At 56.9% G+C, this 26,374-nt stretch overlaps 2 protein-coding genes and 1 long non-coding RNA gene across 3 annotated transcripts; 2 read left to right on the forward strand and 1 right to left on the reverse strand.

Annotated features, from left to right (window-relative positions):
* On the forward strand, nucleotides 1-18,111 carry DDX54 (DEAD-box helicase 54). Its single transcript, XM_059139454.1, has 20 exons — nucleotides 1-216; nucleotides 2,845-2,974; nucleotides 4,639-4,709; nucleotides 4,812-5,000; nucleotides 5,101-5,150; nucleotides 6,192-6,233; nucleotides 6,352-6,447; nucleotides 7,128-7,249; nucleotides 7,366-7,427; nucleotides 7,504-7,635; nucleotides 8,947-9,157; nucleotides 11,341-11,475; nucleotides 12,796-13,026; nucleotides 13,119-13,192; nucleotides 13,752-13,961; nucleotides 14,661-14,803; nucleotides 14,890-15,003; nucleotides 15,545-15,649; nucleotides 15,896-16,011; nucleotides 17,499-18,111. The coding sequence occupies exons 1-20, from the start codon at nucleotides 43-45 to the stop codon at nucleotides 17,729-17,731; spliced, it is 2,640 nt and encodes an 879-aa protein (XP_058995437.1). The 5' UTR covers nucleotides 1-42; the 3' UTR covers nucleotides 17,732-18,111.
* On the reverse strand, nucleotides 17,336-25,359 carry CFAP73 (cilia and flagella associated protein 73). The gene is made up of 8 exons (XM_059139462.1): nucleotides 24,879-25,359; nucleotides 23,450-23,555; nucleotides 22,591-22,695; nucleotides 21,604-21,804; nucleotides 20,893-21,114; nucleotides 20,425-20,583; nucleotides 18,826-18,911; nucleotides 17,336-18,065 (listed from the first exon to the last, which is right to left on the reverse strand). Exons 1-7 carry the CDS (start codon nucleotides 25,133-25,135, stop codon nucleotides 18,831-18,833), a joined length of 1,131 nt encoding a protein of 376 aa, XP_058995445.1. The 5' UTR covers nucleotides 25,136-25,359; the 3' UTR covers nucleotides 17,336-18,065; nucleotides 18,826-18,830.
* On the forward strand, nucleotides 20,148-24,231 carry LOC131811202 (uncharacterized). Its single transcript, XR_009345848.1, has 3 exons — nucleotides 20,148-20,374; nucleotides 22,519-22,705; nucleotides 23,412-24,231. It is a non-coding gene; the product is annotated as an uncharacterized LOC131811202 (long non-coding RNA).
* Nucleotides 25,360-26,374: the final 1,015 nt, after the last annotated feature.

The raw sequence follows: 26,374 nt of genomic DNA on the forward strand, positions 1-26,374 counted from the left end.
GCAGGCCCCGCCCCCTCCCGGGTTCCCTGCACCAGGGCCCGCATGGCGGCCGGCAGGCTCCCGGCGGCCGGACCTCGGTCCCGCACTGCCATGGCCCAGTGGAGGAAAAAGAAGGGGCTGCGGAAGCGCCGAGGCGCGGCCTCCCAAGTCCGCAGCAGCGACTCGGAGGACGGCGAGTTTGAGATCCAGGCGGAAGATGATGCCCGGACCCAGAAGGTAGGAGCGCGGGGCCAGGGCACACTTTGGAGTCCGGGCCCCAGCTCCGCGCATCGCCCCGCGGTCTCAGTTTCCCCAGGTGGGGTGTGAGCACGGCTGAGGGTGGGGAGAGGTCGGCTGCCGGGGGTCGGGGACAGGACCGCCAGCCTGAGCACGTGTCTCCGTGCGGGTCACGCCCCGGCTTCCGACTCTAGAGTGTCTACGTTCAGGGGCTCGGGCCTTCCGGCCTTCCTGGCCGGCTTTTGGCCGCGGCCCCTCATTGGCTACCTCCTGCCCATGGGGCGGGTCCTAGCGCCCTTTGGTCCAATGAAAAGTGCGGGTGCCGCGGCACTGACTTCAAGAGTTTGGGGGATTCTTGCCAGGTTGGATTGAGCGGAGGCCGGGCTCGGTGGCTTGATTCAGTGACGCCCCCAAGCCTCTGGGTAACCAATAGTAAATTAAACTCGCGTTTGCTGACAGCTTGGTATGTGCCAGGCTCCACACTAAGAACTTTCCAAGCTTTATCATTTAATCCTCATACCAGCTCCGGGAGCTAACTGCTGCCATCCTGGTTTCCCAGAGAAGGACCCTAAGGCCTAGAGAGGTTAAGGAACTTGACCAAGGCTACACAGCTTGTGAGCGGAAGAGCCGGTATTCAAACCCCTGGTTCCCGGGGGGGGGGGGGGGTGCTTTTTCCACTACTGAGTGCCAACCATATGCAAAAGGCGGGTGTGAGCACCAAGGGGACATTATTTCCCACAGCCCTGTGCCCATCCCGTGCCTGGCACAGAGTGGGGATCGGGTAAGTATGAAAGAGTGGGTGTTTAGATGGAGAGAGGGATCTACGTTCCTCTAGGTCAGGGACCAGACTGGATCTTCTTAGGTTTCCCCACCCCAGTGAAGCCAGTGCTTGGCATACAGTAAGTGCTCTAGAAATGTGGAGAGATTGCTAAAGCACAGGAGGGCAAGGTAGCTGGTGCCAAAGAGCCCACCGATATGGTCCAGACGAAGAGCTTTGTCCTGGTGCAGCCCTGTGTTCAAATGTGGCCCAACCTTGGACTGGCCGTGGGACTTTGGAGAGGTTGCTTAACCTCTCTGCGACATCTGCAGACAGCAGAAGTTTCCACATGCGTACAAGACGGAGGATTGTATGTGTCGCAAAGACTCATGAAAGGATTAAATTACGGTGTTCACTTGTTCTACTTATTCAGTAAATATTGCTGGGGCACCAGTGGGTTCCAGGCACTTTGTTTTCACGTGTCTAGAACAGAAGTTGGCAAACGCTTCCTGTTAAGGACCAGGTGGTAAATATTTTAGGCCTTATGGCACCATATAAAGTCATTGTCTCCTTTGTTTGATGTTTTCACAATCTTTTAAATCTAGGAAATCCATTTTTATTATTTTTTTTTATTTTATTTTATTTTTTAAGATTTTATTTATTTATTTCACAGAGAGAGATCACAAGTAGACAGGCAGAGAGGCAGGCAGAGAGAGAGAGAGGGAAGCAGGCTCCCTGCTGAGCAGAGAACCCAATGTGGGACTCGATCCCAGGACCCTGAGATCATGACCCGAGCCGAAGGCAGCGGCTTAACCCACTGAGCCACCCAGGCACCCTAGGAAATCCATTTTTAGATCACAGACCATACTAGACACGCTGTAACTCTGACCCAGACCGTTGTAGGGGCCCGCAGAGGGTCACAGAGGAGAGAACATAGACTCTGAAGTCAGGGTCCAAATCCCTGCTGGCTGTGAACGTGGGCAGTCACTTCATTGCCCTGTGCCTCAGTTTCCTTCTCCATAAAATGGACAGACTAATAGTGCTTACTTCACAGGGTTGCCGTGAGAATTAAAAGTGGACGAGTTTATACGCATGCTCAGAGCATCACCGGGCTTAGAGTGAATGCCACGAAAGTTTTAACCCTAGTATGAATTAGTGCTCCGTAAATGTTATTTCTGAGAGGAAGGGGGAACAGCTCTGTGGTCTGAGAAGGCTCCCCAGGGGAGGGGTCGGGGTTGGATATGGCTGTGCTAGGACAGGTGGTGGGTCCTTTCCTGTGTAGGCAGGGAGCAGGCCTGCACAGGGGGAGTAGAGCTGGGAAGAGTGATGGGTCAGAAGGGGGCTCGGGAGAGGGAGACAGGGCAGCGTGGAGGAGTGTAGTCCCGTACGCGGTACGTGTTTGCTTGGCCCTCTAGAGTTTAAATTTTGAGGGCTTTGGATGACAGATCAGGATGAGGACGAGGATGAGACCACCTTTTATGTGCTGGGTGCTGCTTTAGGCCTTCTACTTGGTCCTTGTATTCTTAACACCTGCTGTGAGACCCATGCTCCTGTCCGTCATCCCTGTTTCCCAGATACGGAAACAGACTCGGGGAGATGTAGTGTCTCCCCTAAGGTCTCGCAACAGGTAAGTGACAGAGAGACAGAGTCAGGATTGAAACCTAGGCAGTCACTCTGCACAGCCCACTCTCTGCCCCCTGCCCTGCCCTGGCCCAGGCATAGGGGAGCCCTTTAGCAGAGAGGTCACGTGACCCGGCAGAGGCCTCTTCAGCGTGAATGGAGGGGCATCCGCAGCAAGACAGCCCCTCTCCCTGCCCCCAGGGGTCTGCTTGTGCCAGGCGTGATGCTGCCTCTTCCATCCTTCCTCCCAGCTGGCACCTGGCCGACCCCTGCCCACTTTCCCCACCTCGGAATGTGCCTCAGACGTGGAGCCAGACACTCGGGAGATGGTACGCGCCCAGAACAAGAAGAAGAAGAAGTCCGGAGGCTTCCAGTCCATGGGTGGGTGAGCCGGCGTCCGAGGACTTTGGGGGAGTCGCAGCAGGGGCTCACCCTGCCCTCTGTGCTCTGGTCTCTGATACTGATGTCGGCCCAGCACCGCGGGAGGTGTTGGGTAGACTGAGGTCGGGCCCAGTGTGAGAGCAGATAATGCAGACGCAGGGCAGCGCTGGCCCCAGAACAGGTGAGGCCGTTCGGGGTTTGACTGCAGGACGGGAAAGGGAGGAAAGGGGGAGCAGCACGTGGTATCAGGACACCTAGCTAGCGGGAAATACCGCGAACCCTCTTTCTTCTTCTTCTTCTTCTTTTTAAAGATTTTATTTATTTATTTTTAAGATTTTATTTATTTATTTGACAGACAGAGATTTATTTATTTATTTGACAGACAGAGATCACAAGTAGTCAGAGGGAGGGAAGCGGGTTCCCTGCCGAGCAGAGAGCCCGATGCGGGACTCGATCCTAGGACCCTGGGATCATGACCTGAGCTGAAGGCAGAGGCTTTAACCCACTGAGCCACCCAGGTGCTCTGCTCTTTCTTCTTCTTTACGAATGGCGCAAAGATTTAAATATCAAAGCGAATGTTTTCATGATTTTAAAAAGAAGAAGCCCTTTCTAAGTATGATCTGAACATTGTCTGATGTGACTTTTTTCCGTTAGATGTATGTTCACCAAAAAACACTGCAAACGGAGTTAAAATACATGCTGTATCCGGGACGTACTTGCATCCTTGGGGATGGATACAGGATTAACATCTCTAATATACAAAGAGCTTTTACAAATCAATAAGAAAAAGCTACCCTGATAGAAAATTGGGTAAAAAAATGAACAGTCAACTCACAAAAGGAATTTGGACGACGAATTAATATATTAAAACTGCTAAACTTTTACCCACAATTAGAGAAAAAGCAAATAGAAACATCCCCACGTGGCTACTTTTTGCCTTCCTGGATGATAAAGACGAAGCATTGACCCAAACCCAGCTATAATCACAGTGCTTCCTGTCCCTAGGCCTCTCATTGCCCTCCCATTGTCACAAAGCTGAGTCAGGGACAGTCTCAAAAGACCACCTCCTCCCCCAGGCGGGGCCACGTGCCTCATTGGTCAGCACCCGCACCCACACCCATTGCAGGCCCTGGCCACTTCCCACTCTTCTCTTTTAGCTATAAAAAAATTTCAAACGTATTAAAAAAATAGGAAACAGTGAGTCTCCCCTTATCCATCGCCAGTGTCTGTCCTGTTTCCTCCAGAACTCCCCGCTTGTCCCCAGCATCCTGGAGGAATCTGACGAGAATGGCAGACGTGCCTTCTCGGTATCCCTGAATACTTCCTATGTGACCTTACCACACCTGCAGCAGGGCCGAGAACCCAGTGGTCTCACGGTGCTGAGTGTGTGTGCAAGTCTGAGGTGTGTGTGCAAGACTGAGGTGTACCACCCCCTCCCCAGGGGGTAGGTGTGTCTCCTGTGTGTGTGCAAGTCTGAGTGTGTGTGCAAGACTGAGGTGTACCACCCCCTCCCCAGGGGGTAGGTGTGTCTCCTGAGGTTTGTTCTGTTGCCTTTCTTTTCTTCTTGCTGTTGATGTTGATGACATGGTCGTCTGCCCTGGTTGGCTTTCTGTCGTGTGATGCAGGGGCCCCCCTCCCCGTGACCATCCCTGTCTCTCTCCCAGGCTTGAGCTACCCAGTGTTCAAGGGCATCATGAAGAAGGGCTACAAAGTACCAACACCCATCCAGAGGAAGGTACGAGACGGGACGGTTGATGGGGTTTGGGAGGAGGGGATGGCCGACTTGGCCCTCCTGTCCAGCCTCTCGACCCCCGCCCCCCCACCTGCTTCCCTCCAGACCATCCCCATGATCCTGGACGGCAAGGACGTGGTCGCCATGGCCCGGACTGGCAGTGGCAAGACGGCCTGCTTCCTCATCCCCATGTTCGAGCGGCTCAAGACCCGCAGCGCCCAGACGGGGGCCCGTGCCCTTGTCCTCTCGCCCACCCGCGAGCTGGCCCTGCAGACCATGAAGTTCACCAAAGAGGTGTGCTGGGGCCCGGGCCGCTGGGCTGAGCTGGGGCCGGTTTGGGAGGCCGGCACAGGCTGTGTCATCTCTCTCTCTCCCTCTCTTTCTCTCCCCTTAGCTCGGCAAGTTCACAGGCCTCAGGACCGCCCTGATCCTGGGCGGGGACAAGTAAGAGCCCCCTTGCTCCGTGCGGTGGGCTGCACCCTGCAAGCGTAGCCCGGGTCTCCAGGGTGCCCGATCCCCTGAGCCTGGGCAGCTTAGGAACGATGGCGGCTTCCCTGCGTATCCCAAAAAGAAGGGCAAACGTGCAGTAAAGTAGCACAAGAATTTCCCACGCAACTCCTAGTGGGGGCTCGTGCTCGCGGGGGAGCCCGCGGTGCACAGGGTCGCTCAGCTCTACCAACTTTCACACCTATGCCTAATTGTGAGCTGTTGCACTGAAATCAGGGAGTGTTTGCAGTCACTCAGATTTGAGAACTGTAGGGTTTCCTGATGGGCTGGTCTCGTGTTTGTGGGTGGCAGACGCCATACCTGTTCTCCAGATGAGCAGACAGCACGTGATGGGCCCGGAGCCGCGGAACCTAGCCTCCTGCCCTGTCTCACAGCTTTTCCCTCACAGGGCGGCCCCTTCCTTGTTCTTCTCTCGGAATGTCACTGTGACCAGTCACTTTGGATTCTGAGGAGAATGTTTGGTTTTTAAGTGTTCCTTTGCCTGCATTGTATTTAGTTATTTGGGGAGCTCGCTATGATCCGAGATACCTCCCTAGATGAGGCCAGACTCAAAATTCTGGCTCCTTCGGGTGTCCCGAGTGTTCCAGAGAAGGGCCAGAGTTAGGGCCGCGAACCTGGGGGTGTAAGAGCAAGGACAGGGGTCCAGGCCGCCTGGAATCTTGGGGAGCTGGTGGTTCTGGGGCTAGCTGGTACCTGGTGCTGGAGGCAGAGGCAGGCTTGTGGTGGACCAGAGGGGGGTTGCAGGGAGTACCTGGGCAGAGCCCATCTCCTCGGGGAACTCTTCATGGTATCAGTCCTTCTGCGTGTTTGAACTTGTGTCTTGTCAGCACCTTTGCCCAGAACCTCTGTGATAGCCTTACCCTACCTCAGAGCCTAGGGGCAGGGTATGGGCCTCACGTGGCCACCTGGAGAGGGAGAGGGTTTAAAGCAGCTGTTGTGTCAAGCTGACACCTCCTCTCCCCCCACCCCCCGCCCCAGGATGGAAGACCAGTTTGCTGCCCTGCACGAAAATCCCGACATGTGAGTTTGGGTTGAGGACGGCAGTCTGGGGTCTCTTCCCTGATAGCCAACTGCTGGGGAGTGCGAGGAAGGGTCTGCTGGGAGCCGCGGCTGACCTGACCTGCCCACCCCCTTCCAGAATCATTGCTACCCCAGGGCGCTTGGTACACGTGGCTGTGGAGATGAACTTGAAGCTGCAGAGCATAGAGTATGTGGTGTTCGATGAGGCAGACAGGTAAGACCACATGCACTGCCCCACACACGTGTGCCAGGGTTTACCCCGAGGCCTGGAGGAAGGGCTTGGCCGGAAGAGACCAGCGTGGCTGCACTCAAAACAGTTTACCCCCACCGTGGGCCACAGACCCGAGGAACCACCAGGACTGAAGGCTGCCTGCACCCAAACTTTTTATTTTGTGTTTGTATGTTGTATTTCATTTTAGGCCTATGGGAGGAAACAGTAAAACAACAAACACATGATTTTGTAGAAATACAAAGTAGCACAAAGCTGGGAGCAGGCTGGAGCCAGACAGTGGGATCATAACCCAGCTCTGAACTTGGGCACATCTGAGGGTCGGTGCCTGTCGGTGGGCTCCGGACAGGGGATCCACGAGCCCACACTGGCAGGTACTGGGAGAGTCCGCGCTTGGAAAGCATCCAAACCATGCCTGACGCAGAGGGAGGGCCGCTAGCATTGGCCTCGGAGCTGCGTAACTGAGAACAGACGAGGTTTTTAGGTGGTCACTGCCAGGGATCAGGTGGTCACGCAGAGAAAATGTGAGCTAGAGAGTGAGGTAAAGAGTCATATGGGGCACACACCAGTGCACATGGCAGAGAGCGCGTCCGGGGCAAGGGCGACAGGTTTGGGACTTGCTGGAATGGGAGCCCCTCACCCAATCCCTGTCCTCTGTCCCCCAGGCTTTTTGAGATGGGCTTTGCCGAGCAGCTGCAGGAAATCATCGGCCGCCTCCCCGGGGGCCACCAGACTGTTCTGTTCTCTGCCACGCTGCCCAAACTGCTGGTGGAGTTCGCCCGGGCGGGTGAGTGAGCCGGGGTGGTGGTGGTGCTGGGGCCACCACTGCTCAGGGGTCTGGGGGCTCGTCCTCCTGTCCCTACCCACCAGCCACCCCCAACACCCTCCCTGTGCCACCCGCAGGCCTCACGGAGCCTGTGCTCATCCGGCTCGATGTGGACACCAAACTCAACGAGCAGCTTAAGGTGAGGCTCCACCCGGGCCCCTTCTGGCGCCTGCAGCCGAGACCCTGTGAGCCCACCTTGGCCCCTCTCCCCGCAGACCTCCTTCTTCCTTGTGCGCGAGGACACCAAGGCTGCTGTGCTGCTCCACCTGCTGCGCACCGTGGTGCGGCCCCAGGACCAGACGGTGGTGTTTGTGGCCACGAAGCACCACGCCGAGTACCTCAGTGAGGTAGGCGGTTGGGGAAACCAACACTGGGCCACCCTCCTGGGGACCACCACCACCTCCATGGCTAGCTTGGAGCTGCAGTTCTGGGTGAGGCCACCAGAGGGCAGCACCAGAGCAGGTCACTGGCCTGGCCAGGGCCGGTCCTCTTTTATTCTTTAACTTTTTATCATAAAGATTTCCAGGGGCACCTGGGTGGCTCAGTCAGCTATGCATCTGCCTTTGGCTCAGGTCATGATGCCCGGGTCCTGGGTTCGAGCCTTACAGTGGGCTCCCTGCTCAGCGAGGAGCCTGCTTCTCCCTCTCCCTCTGACTGTCCCCCTGCTCTCTGTCTGGCTCTCTCGTGTGTGCATTCTCTGTCTCTCTCTCTCTCTCAAATAAATAATAAAATCCTTAAAAAAAAAAGAAAAAAAGAATTCCAAACACATATTAACGTCAGCAAATAGCATCACGAACTGCCAAGTACTCAGTGATCGACTCATGCCTTGTCTTGATACCTCTGACACTCTCCTACATCCGAGTTACTTTGAAGACTCTTCCCTGCCCCAATCCTGCCATTTTCTGTAGATTTTCAGTGTCCCGTGTAATTCACGTTCTAAAACGGAAGCGTCCCCTGCGAACTGGAAGCCGGGTAAAGTGTTCTGAGCTTCCGGCAGCAGCGTGGTGGAGTTTTTCCATACCTCTGCACTTGGGACCCTCGGCATGGGGCCGTCCGGGTGCCCCAGAGGCTGCCTGGGCCCCTTGCCAGTCGTTGCCACTCCCTCGGGGCGGCCACCCCTGACGTCTGTTATCTGAGGACACGGTTCACTGGGTTTCACATGGTTGTTGTGCATTTAACGGTGCTTTCTTTGTGCAGCTGCTGGTATCACTGATGAATAAAACCAAAATAGTAGTTTTTAATGAACAGTTGACACTGTCACGGAACTTCTTATGTCCCAGGCCCTGTGCTCGGCCCCTGTATGGGTGTTAACTCATTTAATCCCCGTCACAAAGCCACAAAGAAGGAACTGTCGGTCTCCCCCATTCTACAGATGAGGAAAGCAAAGGCACGGAGAGGTTAGGAAACTTGCTCAAGGTCACACAGCTTGTTAGTGGCGGAGGCAGGATGAGGTTGGAGTCCTGGGCTGGCACTTCCCTCCGGGAGACCTCCGCCCGTGTCCGCAGCTGCCCCGCAGAGCTGGGATTCCGACCAGAGGTTCCTGCCCCCCCGGAGCCCAGGGTCTTCCCGTCCTCACAGCCCCGCCGAGGCTTGGCTCCCCCGCCGCCTCCTGCAACCCTCTCAGCCGTTTCCCTCCCTCTTGTCTTCACTCTGAGCAGCTGCTGACAACACAGGGGGTGAGCTGTGCCCACATCTATAGCGCCCTGGACCCGACGGCCCGCAAGATCAACCTGGCCAAGTTCACCCACGGCAAGTGCTCCACCCTCATCGTGACGGACCTGGCGGCCCGCGGCCTGGACATCCCGCTGCTGGACAACGTCGTCAACTACAGCTTCCCTGCCAAGGGCAAGCTCTTCCTGCACCGCGTGGGTGAGGAGCCCGGGACCGGGCCTGGCCCAGGGTAGGAGCTGAGCGTGCAGGGCCGGCGCTCTGGGGAGAGACCTGGAGGCCTGGGGAAGGGTCCGCCAAGTTCGCGGCTCAGGGATGTGGCCCAGGCCTTCCCACAGCTCGGAGCAGCTCTGGAGGCCCCGTTCTGGGTTCTCTCTCCCTGTCCTGGGGCCCGATGGCATACTGCTCAGCCCCCTCCTCCTCACAGTCCTCTCCCGAAACTCTGTCATTTTAGTTCCTCTCCTTTAAACCTTTGCAAGGCTGAACTCTGCCTCCTGTTCACCCAGCCAGACGGCAGGGAGCTCCTGACTTTCTCGAGTCCGCACGCGGGGCCCCCTTCCTCTCTGCCCTCCCAGGCCAAGTACTCTATAATTTTTCGGGGATAAAAGGCAGCCACATAGTCGGAAAAGTGGGGAATGAGCCAAAGTACATAGAAGGCGGTAAGCCACGCGCCTGTCACCGGCGATGTGACAGCGATTGGTGCCCGCCCAGCGCGCCTGTCGGGCCCAGGTGTGAGCATTTTACTGGCTCTTTCCATCTTCACAACCATCCTGGGTAGCGGGTGCCAGCAGCATAGCCCCGTTTTACAGACAGAGAAACTGAGGCCAGAGAGGTTCATAACTGGCCAGGGGTCATGCAGATAGCAAAGTGGGGCAGCTGGGGTTGGAACCCCCCTTCATTGTCCCTCCTTACCTCCCTGCTGGCACGGCTGTCATTCTAGTGGGTCTCTTGTCACTGCTGCCTTTTGAACCACCATTCTATTCTCTTTGCTTTTTTTTTTTAACTCAGAACTGTGCGTGCTTCATTTGTAAACACAAATAAGTTAAATGCACGTCCGTGAGAAAAGAATCTGGAGGGCAGGTTCCGTATGATTGAACATCATTGAATAAGTAAATTTGGACTCCCCGTGCTGGGCCCCGGGGGAATTGCTTCCACCTTCAGTCGGGGCGTGTGGGAGGCCTCCGTCTGGGCCCCGGACTGCAGGTCTGGAGGCCTTGGCTCCCTGTTGGTTCCTGCTCGCTGTGTCCATGGCCCTGGGGAGAGCTGGCTTGCAGGTTCCTTGAGGGGCACAGAACCCCCACAAAGGGAGTTCCTCATGTGCTCTGTGACCCGCAGTGTTAGTCAGACCACCCCAAATGAATCTTGCAAACCTGGTGACACTTTGTTTTTGCGAGATGCAGAAATAAGCCAAAGGTAGCGTTACACTTGAATTCACTTAACACAGAATTAGAATCACACTGGACATTCTTTCCTGTCATTTTTTTCTTGCATCAGTGTGTGTCGTTCATGTTTTCTGTTCACCATGAAACATCACTCTTTGACAGGTTGGCAAATCTGTAAAGGGCCAGATAGGAAATGCTTTAAGCTTCAAAGGCATATAATCTCCCTGATTTCTGCCATTATAGCTTGAATGCAGCCTTAGAAAATATGTAAATGAAGGAGCATGGCTGAGTGCCTATAAAACTTTATGGACACAAACAGGTCGGGGGCCAGCTCTGGTCACTGGCCACAGTTTGCCGGCCCGTTTCCTCTCCTGTGTAATTCGCACCATGTGATCATCAGCTAAGCCGTTTAGCCCAGCCTCTGTCAAGTCTTTTTTTTTTTTTAAGATTGTATTTATTTATTTGATAGAGACACAGCGAGAGAGGGAACACAAGCAGGAGAAGTAGGAGAAGCAGGCTTTCCACGAACAGGAAGCCCAATGTGGGACTTGATCCCAGGACCCCGGGATCACGACCTCGGCCAAGGCAGATGCTTAACATCTGAGCCACCCAGGTGCCCCTCTGTCAAGTCTTGACGTGGTTTCCGACTTGGGCTTGTTGCAGGCAGAGCTGCTGTAGACATTATTGAATGTGCACCTTTGGATCCTTGGTTATCTCCTCTGGGAAAATCTCCCAAACAGGGATGCCAAAGACTTTTGATATTGATAATGAGCACATGTGGCCTCATCTTTATTCCTGCCGACTTCCCAGAGCACTGTGTGGGCTCACACGCATGTGCAGGGAACCCTAGTGACCATTGCTGCCCCTTCTCAAAGTCGAGGACAGCAGCTCAGTGAGGTGTGGCCTTGGCCTGACCCGTGCCCTTGGAGTCGGGCCAGCTGGACTCATGCTGGGCTGTAGGGCCCTTTGTCTTTGCTTCAGCTTGACCTTTTTTCCCCACAGGCCGCGTGGCCCGGGCTGGCCGAAGCGGCACGGCCTACTCCTTGGTGGCCCCAGACGAGGTCCCCTATCTGCTGGACCTGCACCTGTTCCTCGGCCGCGCCCTTACCCCTGCCCGCCCCCATGAGGGGTCCTCAGGTGAGTGGAGGCCAGGGGATTGGGGCAGGAGGTCCCTGGGGGTCCGCTGCAGAGCCCACGGTGTAGGCAGAGAGAGGCTGTACTGGCTCTGGGTGGAGGCAGTCCTGGATTGGATCCCAGGGCAAAAGCCCTATATTTTAAACTCAGAATTTCACATAAAAATCCGGATTTCTGATGTCTCTTGGAAAGCAGCTGGGTCTGACTGCCGAGTCTACCTTTCCCTGAGGTTGTTGTACGGGCCATTAGGGCCGTGCGCCCTGGATAGAAGGGCCTCCAGGCCCACTGCACGCCCACCTTCCTTGCTTTTTTGTCTGCCTGGCCCCTGTGGGCATCTGTTTGAGACCCTGCCCTTGACTGTGTTTCTGGGACAGCCCAGGCAGGCAGAGGGAGACTGAAGTTCTCAGAACTTTCCCAGAGTCTCTGGGGTGGGACTGAATGGGGCGGGTGACGGGGATCATGGTAGCCTCCTCCTGCGGTTCTACTGTGTGTCAGGCCCTTAGTGCACCTTGTCTCCTGTGTCTATCTGAGAACACAAGAGGGTTGCTTTATAGGTGAGGCCAGGCCACTAGTCCCGTATTGCTTATTACTCAGCAGGGAGTTGGGAGCCCAGATTCAGGAAGCTGGGTGTAAATGGAGCCCGTGCACGGGGCACTCTGTGCCTTCTCTGAGCACCCCATGTGCCACATCCGGGTTCCAAAGCGCCAGGAGCACCTGCAGCTCAGCCCTTTGTCCAAATGCAGATTCTGGAGCCCTTGGCAGACCTCCTGGGTCGACACTAATTAGTGGGGGTGCGAGGGGCAGAGAGAGGGAAGGAGCCCCCACAACAGTGTCCCAGCAGAAGCCAGGCATTGGGTAGACATCTGTCGGGGGCGGCCATCCTGCACCTGCCCCAGAGCTAGCCAGCGTGGGTGGCCCGGCTCTCGAGCCAGTGCGGGGGCCGAGTCTGGACAGCACTCTGGCACGCTGCTGGGCAGGACTAAACCTCTGCTGAGCCTCATGTCCTCTTCTGTAGTGTGGGGCTGTCCGGCGGTCTCGTGGGAGAGTCAGTGGAAAGAGCAAGCTGGTGAATGGCTTGGGCTCTGCAGGTCGTACGACCTACAGCAGCTCCTCCAAGTCTGGCAAAGACAGAACACAGCTAGAGGGGTTCTTCCCAAAAACAGGCAGCCACTGTGGACACATGGTTGAACTCTTTCAGCTGGCCGGCCAGAACCGCGGCTCCATCCCTGGGGACGATGTGATTTGGGGCCAGGGCGGGGAGGGACGGCTGCAGGCAGGGGCCGGGCCGCAAGGCCTCCGATAGGCTCCGTGTGTGGCTGGCAGGCGCGGGCAGTGTGGACGGCGTGCTGGGTCGGGTGCCGCAGAGCGTGGTAGACGACGAGGAGAGCAGCCTACGGGGCACCCTGGCGGCGTCGCTGGAGCTGCGGGGCCTGGGCCGGGTGGCCGACAACGCCCAGCAGCAGTACGTGCGCTCCCGGCCCGCGGCCTCGCCCGAGTCCATCAAGAGGGCGAAGGAGCTGGACCTCGCGGGGCTGGGCCTGCATCCCCTCTTCAGTGAGTCCCCGCGTGGGGGGTTTGGGACAGTGCGTTGCGGGTGGGCCCCGCGGAGCCTCCCCAGCCTCACGCCGCCTCCCTGTCCCCACCAGGCTTGCGCTTCGAGGAGAGGGAGCTGCAGCGGCTGAAGCTGGTGGACAGCATCAGGAACTACCGCTCACGGGCGGTGAGTAAGGGCGTGGGAGAGCCCACGGGGGCCGGCGTCCCGGAGGCTGCTATGGAGCCAGGACTGTGGCCAAGCTCCTGACCCCAAGCCAGACCCCAGTGGGGCTTCTCCTCTGAGCTTGCAGCTCTGCCCCCCTCAGCATCTCTAGACATGCCCCTTGTTCTGGAACTGTCCCTGCTAGTCTGCAGCGGGTACCCTGTGTGGTAGCCATTTCCTGCCACTTCCGGAGTGGGGGTGACATGTGTTGGGCCTGTCAGTGGCCTCCAGCTGGCTTTTAGTCACCTTTCCTGTCCTCTTGACTCACACTGGGCACCCCACCGGGGTGCCAGGTAAACCAGGTTCAAAATGCCACTCTCACTTGTCCCAGCTGTGTGACCTCGGGTTGGTGACTTGCCTTCTCTGGGCCTCCTTTCTAATGGGGAAATGCAGGTAACCAGAGTACCAACCTCACTGAGTTGGAAGGACCTGGGGAGGAATGCCGCAGAGAGCCCACCAGGCTGCTGAGGGCAGGGCTGGGTAGGAGGCCACTGGGGGAAGAACTGGTGCGTTCCCTCTGCAGACCATCTTTGAGATCAACGCCTCCAGCCGGGACCCGAGCAGCCAGGTGATGCGTGCCAAGCGGCAAAAGGACCGCAAGGCCATCTCCAGCTTCCAGCAGGGGCTGCAGGGGCGGCAGGAGGACACAGCTGGCCCAGCCCCCAGCTGCCCGGCATTCCAGGAAGAGAAGCCCGAGGAGGAGGAAGAAGAGGCAGCAGGAGAGAGTGTGGAGGTACTGCTCCCACCTCTAACCGCCCCCTGCCCCCGGCCCAGCCTCTACCCCCAGGCCCAGTCTCTGAGGTCTACCAGGACGTTCCTCTCGTATTTGATTTGCACCGAGGGCTCAGTAGCCAAAACATACAGGTTAAAACTTCCTGTACTAGTCCATAGTATACAGAGTAAGGCCAGGCCCAGAGAGGGGCAGGGCCTTGCCTTGGTCACACAGCCTGAGGGACCAGCCTGGGGCTGGAAAGGGGTCTTGCCCCAGCTGGCCCCCAGCTTCCTCCTCTTATACCCGGCCGGCTCTTCTGGTGCCGAGGTCATCCTACAGTGCAGACCAGGAAACAGGGCACAGATAGAAGTACCAGACTTTTATTTTTATTTATTTGTTTTCTTTTAAAGATTTTATTTATTTGTTTAACAGAGAGAGAGAGACACAACAAGAGAGGGAACACAACCAGGGGAAGTGGGAGAGGGAGAAGCAGGCTTCCCACTGAGCAGGGAGCCCGATGGGGCGCTCTATCCCAGGAACCCGGGATCACGACCCAAGCTGAAGGCAGACACTTAATGATGGAACCATCCAGGCACCCGGAAGTATCAAAGTTTTAAAGTCCCGGAAGCTGCTGGCCCTTCACTCTAGCCGGATTGGCGGGTGAAAGGCCAGTGGCTTCCCCGGGGGGCTGCAGGTGTGACACTGGTGTCCATCTGCCAGGATGTCTTCACGGAGGTCATGGGCCAGAAGCGGCCACAGCCGGGACCTGACCGGGGAGCCAAGAGGCGGAGGGAGGAGGCCCGGCATCGGGACCAGGAGTTCTACGTCCCCTACCGGCCCAAGGACTTCGATAGTGAGCGGGGGTGAGTGGCTGGTCCTGGGGTCAGGCAGATGGGGTCTGATGGGCCCCCCATTGACTCTGTGGCATGTCCCCGCCCTTTGCCTGCAGCCTGAGCATTGGTGGGGACGGGGGCGCATTTGAGCAGCAGGTGGCTGGCGCTGTCCTGGACCTGATGGGGGACGAAGCCCAGAACCTGACCAGAGGCCGGCAGCAGCTGAAGTGGTGAGCCAGCAATAGAGTTAGCGAGCACACGCCCCCTGTGGTCCCACACAGGAGGCAGGTGGGCTCCCATTTGTGCCCCCAGAGCAGGAAAGATCACCCCCACACCACAGCCTGTGCCCCTGATTTGATTGTACACAACAGGGATCTGGGTCCATCTGTCCTTCCTGCCGGCTCGTCTTTCTCGACAGAGCTCATGACCCATCTCTCCCATTTGGACTCTGGTTCGAGAGAAATGGCGTGACTCAACCCAGGGTCACCAAGCCAGGAGGTGGCAGAGTAGGATTGGTACCTCACTGGGCCCCTAACCCTGATCCAGAGACCCCAATTCCCAGTGACCCCCCCACACCATCTTTTGAGACCTGGGCTGCTAGGAAAAGGTGAGGAGCGGCAGGGAATGGGCCTTAATTGAGCACTTGCTATATGCTGGACATGGGCCAGCTGCCTCCCTTGTGCGGGTGGGGAAGAAACAGGTGCCAAAGGAAAGTAGGCTGCGCCAGGCCACCTCCTTCCACATCAGCGCTCCCAACTCCATCTCCCGCAGGGACCGGAAGAAGAAGCGCTTTGTGGGACAGTCAGGACAGGAGGACAAGAAAAAGATCAAGACAGAGAGCGGCCGCTACATCAGCAGCTCCTATAAACGGGACCTGTATCCGGAGGGGCGGGGCCGGGGGGGCGGGACAAGCAGCCCCTAGAGGCGGGCACGGGTTGAGGGAGGGAACAGGGGAGCCTCTCTCATTGGGTACTCTGGATGTGGGGGCGGGGCTGAGCAGCTGTTGCCCCGCCCCCAGAGGTGGGACGGTATCTGCTGGAGGGGGTGCAGGACCTACTTCCCGCCCAGGGGTATCTAGGGCATCATGGTCCCGCACGTAGTCTCCTTAACTCGGCTCCCCAGCTACCAGAAGTGGAAACAGAAACAGAAAATCGATGATCGGGACTCAGAAGACGAAGGAACGTCCCAGCAGCGAGGCCCAGAGCGAAGAGGTGGGAAGCGCGGAAGAGGCCAACAAGGTAGGATGGTCCTCAGAGCAGGTTGGCAAGTGTCCATTGGATCATCCCGGCCTTGGTTCTCTCTGTGAGGCTGAGTGGGATGTGAACGGGCTCTGTCCGCTACCCTCAGCGTCTGTCCTCTCTGGTTAGGTCTCTTACATTTCTTCTTCTGTCTCTGTCTCGGGTTTTTTCAGAAGCTTCCTCTCTGCCACTCTCTGTCCCTCTCTCTTGCTGGGTCCCTGTTCCTCTCTTCCTCTCTCTGACTGGGCATCCCTGCTCCTGCTCCTCTCGGCTGCTTTCTCCTCCTTCTGTCTTTGTTTCCTTTTCTTCCCATCTCAGACTTTCTGTCTCCATCTGTCTCCCTCGTCATTTCATTTTTTGTTGCCTTTCTTCCTCTGTCTCGGTCTTTCTCTCCCCTTTCTGTCTTCATCTCTCCCTCATCATATCTCTCCCTCTCTCTGCACAGGCATCTCTGTCTTTGGTCTCTCCTTCCCTGTCTCTCTGTGCTCTCTTTTCCCTCTTGGTGTCTCTGTCTGTCTCCATCTCTCTATGCCTCTGTGCACGTGCTCCTGCCTCCCCTGGGCCCCTCACCCCTCACCCCTCACGGCTCGGCTCCCGGTGTTAGCCGCTGCTCTGGGTCTGCCTGTGGGCTTCAGGAAGGAACAGCCATTCTCCCTCTGTGCTTTGTCCTCCTTGGGGGTGATGGGTCCCTGTCAGGCACCCCGGCCCCTGTGGAGACATTTGGGGTCGCCGTAATGATCATCTGTGTGGAAGCCCTGAAAAGGTCACTCTTACAGGTGGGGAGGAGCCAGACAGGGAGAGGGAACATGGTAGAGGAGGGGAGCCTAGGGTTTAGTGGGGAGCCAGGGAGGCAGGAGTGGGGGGAGGTGCCCTTCTAGATCCCTGGGAGAGCAGGCTGAGGTGGGGCCATGATGTCTGCTGCTGCCGCTGTGTGACCTGGGGCCCAGCCCTTCCCCTCTCTGGCCTTCTCTGCCCTCTCTCCTGCCCAAAGAAGTTAAGCTAACGGCCGAGAGCATGCGGTCTGTGGAAATAGGGATTGGAGTCTGTCTCAGTCAGTGCTGGGCCGCGGTGCCCAGCATAGGGCTCATGCTCAGTAAATCTCCATCGAGTGGTCTGTAATCATGATAGTGCACTTGGGAGGCCCTTACTGTGGGCTGGCTCCTGTCCCCCGCACTTTACACACCTCCTCCTCAACCGATTCCTCGTTGGGACCCATGAGTCCCATAATTCACAGCGGGGAACGGAGGCTCAGAGTCTGAGAGGTCACAGCTGGGATTTGGACCCCAGAGGTGTGGGCTCAAGGGTCCATGCTGTTGACCATGGCAGCAGACTGTGGAAGCTTTATTGAGCACCTACAGTGAGCCAGACCCTGGGGCCACACCAGTGAACCCAGAATGGGTGGGAGTGGGGGAGAAGGTCTGGAGGCTTCCGGGAAGAGGAGGCCCTAGGAGTAGACCGGAAGGCTGAGCTCCCTGAATTCCCAACAGGTGCATCCCAGCCCCGCAGCCCGGGCACTCCCGCAGGCCGCGTGCGCTCAGAGCTCAAGACCAAGCAGCAGATCCTGAAGCAGCGGCGCCGGGCGGAGAAGTTGCGCTTCCTGCAGCGAGGGGGCCTGAAGCAGCTGTCTGCCCGCAACCGGCGCCGAGCCCAGGAGCTGCAGAGGGGTGCCTTTGGCCGGGGTACCCACACCAAGAAGGGCAAGATGAGGAAGAGGATGTAAGGCAGTTGACCCTGCACCATGGCTCCTCGCGTGCTGCAGGGGTGGACGTCAGTAGATGTTCCCGAGTGCCACCGTGTGCCTGGCCCTGGGCCAGCCGCTGGCGGAGCTCCCTGCAGGAGAGGGGTGCTGTCAGGCCACCCGGGGCCGCGGCCGCCTCTGCCCAAGGTGGAACCATTCACACTCGGTCTTCAAGGATGCACGGGGGGTTGCCAGCCGCGTTGGGGCGGCCAAAACCCAAGTTGACCACTCAGCTGCTGCTGCTTCCATGTGTTCTGGGTGGTTCCCGAGTTCAGAGGTGGTGGCCACATGGGGCGAAGCCCTGAGTGCCTAAGGCCTGGTGATGTATTTTTAATGTAATAAACCTTTATTAAGCATCTCGAGCGGACTGGGAGTGCAGTCTACCATGGAGCCGGAAGGGGCAGACCCAGCTATGAAAGAGCCCCAGCTACTATGGCCAAAAGTCAAGAGAGTGGTGACTCGGGGTGGGAGGTGGGGTGTGCTGCAGAGGGCTCAGCAGCTCCTCCTCTGGCTGTGAAGGGGACTCACATGACCCCCACCACACCCACAGGTCAGAACCTGTCCTAGCCTCCACCCTCTGAGCCCTGTGCTCTCCAGCCCCAATGTGGGGTCCTGGGAAGGTTAAAGACAGCCTCCAGCAGTTGGATTCTCAGGCCACGGATCCACAACAGAGGAGGCCTTGTGACGGGTGCCCCACTTGTGGGTGCTTGCTGTGTGGCCCCCGTGCTGGTCCTATTTTACTTTACTTACCAAAGACTCTTCTAGAATTTACCAGAATTTGCATCAGGCTTCATTTCAAACCCCTGACACACATCAGCTTGTTTAATGCCCTGATTGCCCTGGGAGGGAGGATCTGGTCCCAGGCCATGTGGTGGATGACAGATTGGTGCCCACCACATGGCTCACATTTATTTAGTACTTGCTGTATGCCCGTCCTGTACTCCCCACAGCAGTCTGAGCGGACACAGCCCCCTCCCATCTCTCAGGTGAGGACCTCTTAGCACACACCCCGCAGGAAATGTGCACTTCCTTTCAGGGTCGGGGGGCGGGGGCGGCCACCCTGTCCCCCTGCTTACCTGGATCAGGGCTGGGAGGCAGCTGTGGGCTCTGCCTGACGAAGACTGGCCAGCATGGCGGAGAGGTCCAGGATGAACAGCTTCACCTGTGGGTCCCCAACACAGCCAGTCACATCCCAGCCCCCGAGTGTCCAGTTCCGCCATGTCCCCAACACAGGATGCTGCAGAGCACGGGTTGGGGATGGAAGCCCCTATTAAAAGTGATGGCAGTGGTTCCCAGGGGCCAGCCAACCTGCCCTAGACTGTTCTGGGTCCAAGCTTCCTGAATGGCCTGTGAGCAGACACTCTCAGTTTTCCTACCTGGTTATCACCTGCATTATAATTAAATGAGTATTTTCACTTCCCTTGATTCATTTTCCCCCCTTTGAATCGGATCAGCCATATTGGTGTTTGACCTGCTCTCGTCCCCATGGGTTAACCTCCCATATTTCCTTTTAAGTCACTTATTTATTGATAATGAATTTAATGTCCACTGCCAAGAGCCGGAACTTAGCCGGAGGCCAACTTACCCTTGGGCTCTCCCTTCCCCTTTGTCACACTTGAAAAGGAAAACATTTCTAACAAAAACAGAATCAAGTTACCCCCTGTCACAAGCGGAGGAGCAGTGGAAAAACACAAGGCACAAGAAACCCAGCTGACTCTTGCACTCTGCTGTTGCCTGGAGGGGGCGTGAGGCCCAGGCCCAGGGAGCACCACAGGGGTTAAAGGCACACTCACTCGCCCTATCTCCTTGGTAGGATCAGGGTCCGTTGAAAAGGGACAGGCTTTTGCCTGTTCCATCCTCCTGAGCCTCTGTCCCTCCTGGAATCATCTCGTGGAGCTCAGGGTGGTGGGCCACACTTGAGAGAACAGTGGTGTCCACAGACCCATCCCACTCAACCCGTGGCACAAAGGTAGGCTCCCAGAGCCCGAGTTCTCCGTGTCTGGTTGGGATCCGGGGTGTGGGGTGCAGGACAGGAGTGGCAGGGGCAGCTGGACCTTTCATATTTCTTCCACTGAAAGGGACCTTGCTTTGGGGCCCCATTAGAAGCCACGGAGGCATCTGAAGTCAGAACCACCCCACCCCCTTGCCATTGTAAACCATGTCACACGTTCTACAGCCTTGCAAACCTGAATGACTTGGTGCATGGTGACATCTGTGATGCATTTCTGCAGAAAGACAGACAAGGACCAGCCCCATCCTCTCCCTCCCTAGGGAAGCTGCGGCCCGTCCATGCAGGGAGCAAGAGGGTCAGGGGTTAATTAAAGGTGAATCTCCACCTGGTTTCTCATCAATGTTGTCACTTGTTTGTGCTTTTTGACCCTGGGACAAAGGACAGACTCTTGTCATGAACGTGTGCGTGGTCAGTACACACCCCCAGCCCCTGGGCACAGGTGAGAGCACTGAGACCCAGAGAGGAGCATGACTTCCTTGTGGCCACGGAGCAGATGCCCCTCGGAGCCAAGACCCAACCCAGGCCTCCTCGGCAGAGGTCCCAGGAGGCCACCGAGCCCACCTCTGGAGTGCTGGCAGCTTGGCTCACAGAGAATCATGCTTAACCCAGCGTAGGTGAGGTTCCTGAGGTTTTGGGGTGGGATGGGCCAGAAGAGGGAGCGCACCTGCTCCAGCTGCCCCTCGGTGTCCTCGATGGCCAGGGCGGGGGGCTGCGCCTTGTGTTGGCACACCAGCTGGAACAGGTTCAGCGCGGCCATTCTGCTGCGGCCCAGGACAAGGGTCTTCTCTGCTGCTGTGTTCTGGATCTGAATCCACTTGGATTCCTGAAGAACACCCCACCCCCTTCCAGATCAGGGTTGGAGCCTGCTGAGGAGGGCTGGGGCCTGTCTGCTTCCCTCCAGGGGCTCAGAGGCCCCTGGGGGGGGGGGGAGGGAAGCAGGCACAGGGGTCAGGATCTGCTGGGCCAGGCCCCCGGTGCCCTAAAGCGCTTTCTGATGCTTGCACCTGCCCGTTAGCGCCGCTGCCCGTCCGGGGTAAGCATTGGTCCTTCTGATCTTAGGAACCCTGGCACTGGACTCGGGCGATGGGCGGCTGGGGCCCCGGGTGGGCGCCTCCTCCCGGCAGGGCCATACCCAGCTCAGCGTTCGCTCCCTCGCAGCCTCCAGGCGCTCCAGCAGCTGCGCTCGCCGCTGGCTCTGCCCCAGCAGCTCGTCCTGCCCCGCGTCCCGCAGCCTCTGCAGCCGCGCGCGGGCCTCCTCCAGCTCCGCCTGCCGCTGGCGCTCTGTGAGCCTCAGCGCCGTCTGCATATCGGCCAGGCCATCGAAGCGCCCCACCAGCTCGGGGACGTCCTGGAACTGGGGTGGGGTCAAGATGGGGTCCCCACGCCGCCTGGCCCTCAGGCGCTTCCTCCTCGGTTAGCCCATGTGCCGAAGGAGGGCATCACAGAGCGCCTACCCCAGAAATGAGGGCTCGTCCCACCCCTCCCCACTCCAGCATTAAGCCTAGCCCAGCCTCACTCCCGTGATTGTTCCGTTCAACTGGTATTGAGTGCCTGGATACACCCCCTCCCCCTTCGCCTGTGTGTCCCTGAGTGCAAGTTACCACTGTGAGCCTCGGTTTCCCCATTTATAAGATGCGGTAGACAAGAGCAAGACTCACTTCACGGGGCTTTGGGGAGAATTCAAGAACAAACTTTGTCCCCAGGCATACAGCCAGTGCTCAATAAGTGGTGATTCCTGGCATACAGTCAGCACTCCAGTAGTGCATACCCGGAAAGCCGTCCCAGAGGCTACCCGACGCTGCGCGGTGGCGCCGAGCCCCAAAACCTCCTGCAGGGCCCTCACCTCCGGCAGCTGCTCCAACACTTGGCCCAGCAGGCGCGCGCAGGGCTCCAGGCGCTCCACCCGGCGCTGCAATCGCGCGCGCTCCCGCTGCAGCTCCTCCAGCTGGACCCTAAGCCGTCGTGCCTCGGCCTCCTGGCGGCTCGCCTGCAGCCGCTCCTCTGCCGCCCTGTGCAGCGCGCGGCTGCGCCGAGCCTCGGTGTCCTGGGGAGGCGGACAGAAAGGAGGCGACTGCCCTCACGACTGGGGAGCTCGCGGGGCTCACCGCTTCTACCCGCCCCAACACCCGCACGTGGCGCGGGAGGTAGCACACAGATGGCCTGTGGGCAGACTCAGCCAGAATCTCTGATTTTGGTCCCTCACTTACCCCTGTGTTTTTTAAAAAACTCAAATGCCTCAGGCAGTGCGTGTGTATTTCCTACTACTCCCTCTTGTATTAGTAAGCCCATTATTTATTTATTTTTAAAAGATGCTTATTTTTTTTTAAAGATTTTATTTACTTATTTGACAGAAATCACCAGTAGGCAGAGAGGCAGGCAGAGGGAGGCGAGGTGGGGAAGCGGACTCCCCGCCAAGCAGAGAGCCTGATGTGGGGCTTGATCCCAGGGCTCTGGGATCATGACCTGACCTGAAGGCAGAGGCTTTAACCCACTGAGCCATCCAGGCGCCCCAGTAAGCCCACTTAAAAAAAAAAAAAATTGTTTATTAATTTGAGAAGAGAGTAAGCGAGTCAAAGAGAGCATAAGTTGGTAGTTGGAGAGAGAGAGAGAAGCAGACTCCCTGCTGAGCAGAGAGCCAAACGTGGGGCTCAAGTTGGGGCTGGATCCCAAGACCCTGGGCTCAGGTCATAAGCAGACACTTAACCAACTGAGCTGCTCAGGGGCCCCCAATAAGCCCACTTTTAAAATTCACATGCAGGTCTGGCCCCGACAGAATGGTGACTTTGTGACCCGATGAACTGCCTCCCCTCCCCCAGCCATATCCACCCACCTGCAAGAACTTGTCAAAGTGGACAAAAGATCCCTTCAGCTCCCGCTCCTTCTGTTCCAACTGTTCCCGGCGCTGTTTCTGGGCTGCCGTCAAAGCCTGGAACACCTGGGGAGAGGTGAGGGGTGGGTCTCTGTGTGTGTTTGGGGGTTCAAGTTATATAGCACCTTCGGGTTCCTACTTCTGTCATCTGTAGTCCCTGATCTAGTCCCTATACTCCTGCTCAAATCCACCTAATGCTCCTACCATGCATGATGAAGCCTGAATGGCCCTGCATGCCACCGTCCCTGTCCTTCCTTCTGGTCTCATTTTACCCCTTTCCTCTGACACTGTCTTCTAGACACTCGTCCTCCTGTGTTTTATCCTTGTCTTCCAATCTTTGTATGCGCCCTTTCCTCTGCCGGCTTCTCCCCCCCTCACCCAAACCCCCCTTCTGCGGGATAAGCTGATTTGCCCTTTGCCAATCCCTAGACATTACTTCCTTCAGGAAGCCCTCCCTGACCACCCTTGGTGGAGATAGGGACTTCCTCTCGGTTCCCACAACCTTCTCAGTGCGTCCCCACCTGGACATGTGTCTCCTTTAGACGGTGAATCCCACAGAGGAGGACCGTGGTGAGACTTCTAGGTCCCAGTGCCATATCGTGCACATAGTAGGTGCTCAGTGAGCCCTTATGTGCATCAGCTGATCTTACTTGATCATTGATAGGAAACCCAAGCTCAGAGTGGTGAAAGGACCTGTCTCAGACTCTGTAGCTAGTACGTTGGCTGCATTATTTCCCAACCCCTGCTCACCACCTTTTTTTTTTTTTTTCTTTTTTGCCCAGGGTCTGAAAAAGTCTCAGGGACTGCAGTGGAGGCTCACCTCCTTCTGGGTCTGCAGATCCCGGTCCGCATCCATCAGCTCTTGCCTCTTCTCCAGGAGGCGCAGCACCGGCGGGATGTGGTCCACATTGTGCTCCGGGATCTTCCTGGAGGGGCTCCAAGGGGGAGATGGGAATGAAGGAGGCAAGAGTCAGGGCCCCCAAACCCCCCTCTAGTGCTTGAAATGCCCCCACGAGCCATATACTAGTTGTTGAGTTGTTCATTCATTCAACATATCGTACAGAGCAACTACTCTGCCGGGCACCTTTCTAGGCACGGGGCGGGGGGAGGCAGTGCAAAATCCCCACCTTCCAGAAGCTGGCATTCTGCTGGGGTGGGGGCACAGGAAATAAAGCTAACAGATAATAAATAAGGCCAGGGCATGGTAGGTGTCTGATGAAGTATTAAGCAGGCAAAAGGAAGTCTTTCAATGGGGAGGTGAAAAAGTCTCTCCAAGAAGACCCTGAGGTCACCCGGGCAGAGACCCGTGGGAGCAAGAGGAGGTCAACACGTGGATACCTGCAGGGAACGGCCAATGCCAAGGCCTCAAGAGAAGGACTTTGGATTGTAGAAGGCTCTCGAGGCTGCAGTGGGGGCCGAGAACCATAGGAGAGGCAGGGCAGCTGCAGGAGATGGTGAAGGGGTTCTGGGATAACACAGAGACAGTGTGGGTCTGGTCAGGTGGTCATAGGGGAGAGGCGAGGAGTGCGGTCACGCTCAGTTTGAGAGCAGAGTTGATGCGGTGACCCAGGGCGGGGTTGAGAAAGGAGACTAAGGGGAGTTCCAGGTGAACTGGAAGGAGGGGGTGGTGGAGGGCTGAATGGGGTGCAGAGATCAGCTACTTGCTGTGGCCAAGCTGTGGCCCTAGACCTCCCTGCGAGGGCTCCAGGAGGGGGCTGGGATCTGGAGTCTTGCTGGGGTGTGTGTGTTGGGCGGTGGGAGGGGTTGCACACGGCCCTACACCTTGGCTGTGTAGACAGCCGAAGGGATGCTTGAACATTCTGTTCAGTACCGGTCCCGACTCTGGCGCTGAGCTTGGGACTCTCAGCCGCTGCGGAACACAAAGGAGGTACCCCACAAGCTTCCTCCACTCCTCCTTGTACATGCAGAGTTTGCAGGGAGAGCAGAGCAGGAGTTCACAGAATTCCTTTCCCCCTCGGTCCAAAGGATTTAATCTCAACTGGATGTCCGCCAGGGGTGGGAATCAGGAACAGAGGAGAAGCCTGGGCTGCTAGCTCTGCCCTAACTAGCCCAGAGGCCACTTTTCCTCTGAGCCTCAGTTGCTTCTTCTGTGAAGTGGGGACAGTAATACGCCACCAGGAACCGCCCAAGGAAGCTGTGCAACACAGGCAAGGGGAAGGCATGGGTCATCCCACCAGCTTCTGCCCCCTGCCACCCTTTTCCCCACAGTTCCATTCCGAAGCACTCACTCCGGCACTTTCTCTTGCAAGACCAGTCGGAAATAGTCCTCCCAGGGCATGTCCATTCTCCCTGCAGTTGTCCCGGGGCTTCCTTTCCACAAGGCAGGAGTCTTGCGCTGGCTCAGAAGGCCCTGGGGGTTTCGGGTTGAGGGCAGCGTGGCAGCGAGCTCTTGTACTCCAAGAAGGCAGCCACCTAGCAGGCCCCAGTTGCTGGGGCAACCAACCACACAACATTCCGTTGCCTGCCGGAGACTAGGGGCATCCATCCTGGGAGGGAGGGAGCGAGGTGCGGGGGCAGCCGGAAAGGGAGTGCGCTCTGCCCATCCCAGAGAGGGCTTTAGCTCCCAATCTAAACTGGGGTGCGGTGAGAAGGAGGTGGGTCCCTCGGTGCACCGTGCCTGGTCAAGCTTCTTCCTGGCTGGGTGAGATAGCACGCCTCTATCGTGGCTGCACGCTCAGTTGTCTATTCAAAAGAATAATTATTGGGCACCTACTGTTTGCCAGGTTTGGGGCAGGGTGCTGAGGGCCTACTGTGTTGCAGCTCTTTGAGGGTCAACTCCCTTTGCTGGGGATGGGGCTACCCTGGCCAAGTCTCAGGGAACCCCCTAGCCCGGTTAGGGAGAGCTCGGCACCACCCAGCGGAGACCGGCTTGGAAGGGACCCATCATCCAGATCTGGAGGATACGGGAGGGAGGAGCTGACATACTTTGGGCAACAAGAGTTACTAAGCGCTCTCTATATAATATCAATTTAATTCTTAAAACAGTACTCCAGGGAACGGTATTAGGGAAAAATGCCCAGAGTAATACCCCTGGGTCCTCCACTCAGAAATAACACACGCTAGCATCTTCTCGTCTTTGCTTTCTATTATTTTAGTTTCCAGTTTAAATAATTTTTTCATGTAAAGAACTGCATTTTCTTATCGTAGAAAAACACTATTAGCAAAAAAACACACCTATACTTATAATCCCTAAATCGCTAAAAAACAACTCCTAAGCATTTTGTTAGAGCATATTTTTAGAAAGGAGCTAAAATAATATACATTTTCCCTTTGAGGACATTGCATTAAATTGCAAATACCACCTTCTACAGAAATCGATGTGAAGTTATAAGACACATGACCTAATATTTTCTTACTTAAAAACATTGAGGTATAATTTACATACCGTAAACTTCCTATTTTCTTTCACATACAGTTCTGTGAGTTTTAGTAAATGCGCAGAGTCATGTAACCACCACCACGGCCAAGACACAAAATGCTTCCCTCACCCCCTGCCGTCCCCATGCTCCATAACCAACCTTCGGTTCCCCCCCCAGCCCCTGGTAACCACTCACTGACCCGTTCTCTGTCCCAGTGGGTGTGCCTTTTCCAGAATATCAGAAATGGAATTCTCTGCTTTGTGGCCGCTGGAGTCTGACTTCTGTAACCCAGAATCGTTCATCTGAGATTCATTCGCGTCCACATGTGTACCCGTATTTCATTCTTTTCCATTGTAGAGTAGTAT

Source organism: Mustela lutreola, chromosome 11 (assembly GCF_030435805.1).
Source record: "Mustela lutreola isolate mMusLut2 chromosome 11, mMusLut2.pri, whole genome shotgun sequence".
NCBI classification, from domain to species: Eukaryota; Metazoa; Chordata; class Mammalia; order Carnivora; family Mustelidae; genus Mustela; species Mustela lutreola.

Coding starts and splice junctions, on each gene's coding strand:
- CFAP73 (XM_059139462.1), bottom strand. CDS start 25,135: ATGGATGCCCCTAGTCTCCGGCAGGCAACGGAATGTTGTGTGGTTGGT. Junction 20,584..20,892: donor GGGAGCGAACGCTGAGCTGG/GTATGGCCCTGC, acceptor GGTGTTCTTCAG/GAATCCAAGTGGATTCAGAT. Junction 18,912..20,424: donor CCGAGGGGCAGCTGGAGCAG/GTGCGCTCCCTC, acceptor GGGGACCCACAG/GTGAAGCTGTTCATCCTGGA.
- DDX54 (XM_059139454.1), top strand. CDS start 43: ATGGCGGCCGGCAGGCTCCCGGCGGCCGGACCTCGGTCCCGCACTGCC. Junction 2,975..4,638: donor CGGAGGCTTCCAGTCCATGG/GTGGGTGAGCCG, acceptor TCTCTCTCCCAG/GCTTGAGCTACCCAGTGTTC. Junction 16,012..17,498: donor GCGCGGAAGAGGCCAACAAG/GTAGGATGGTCC, acceptor AATTCCCAACAG/GTGCATCCCAGCCCCGCAGC.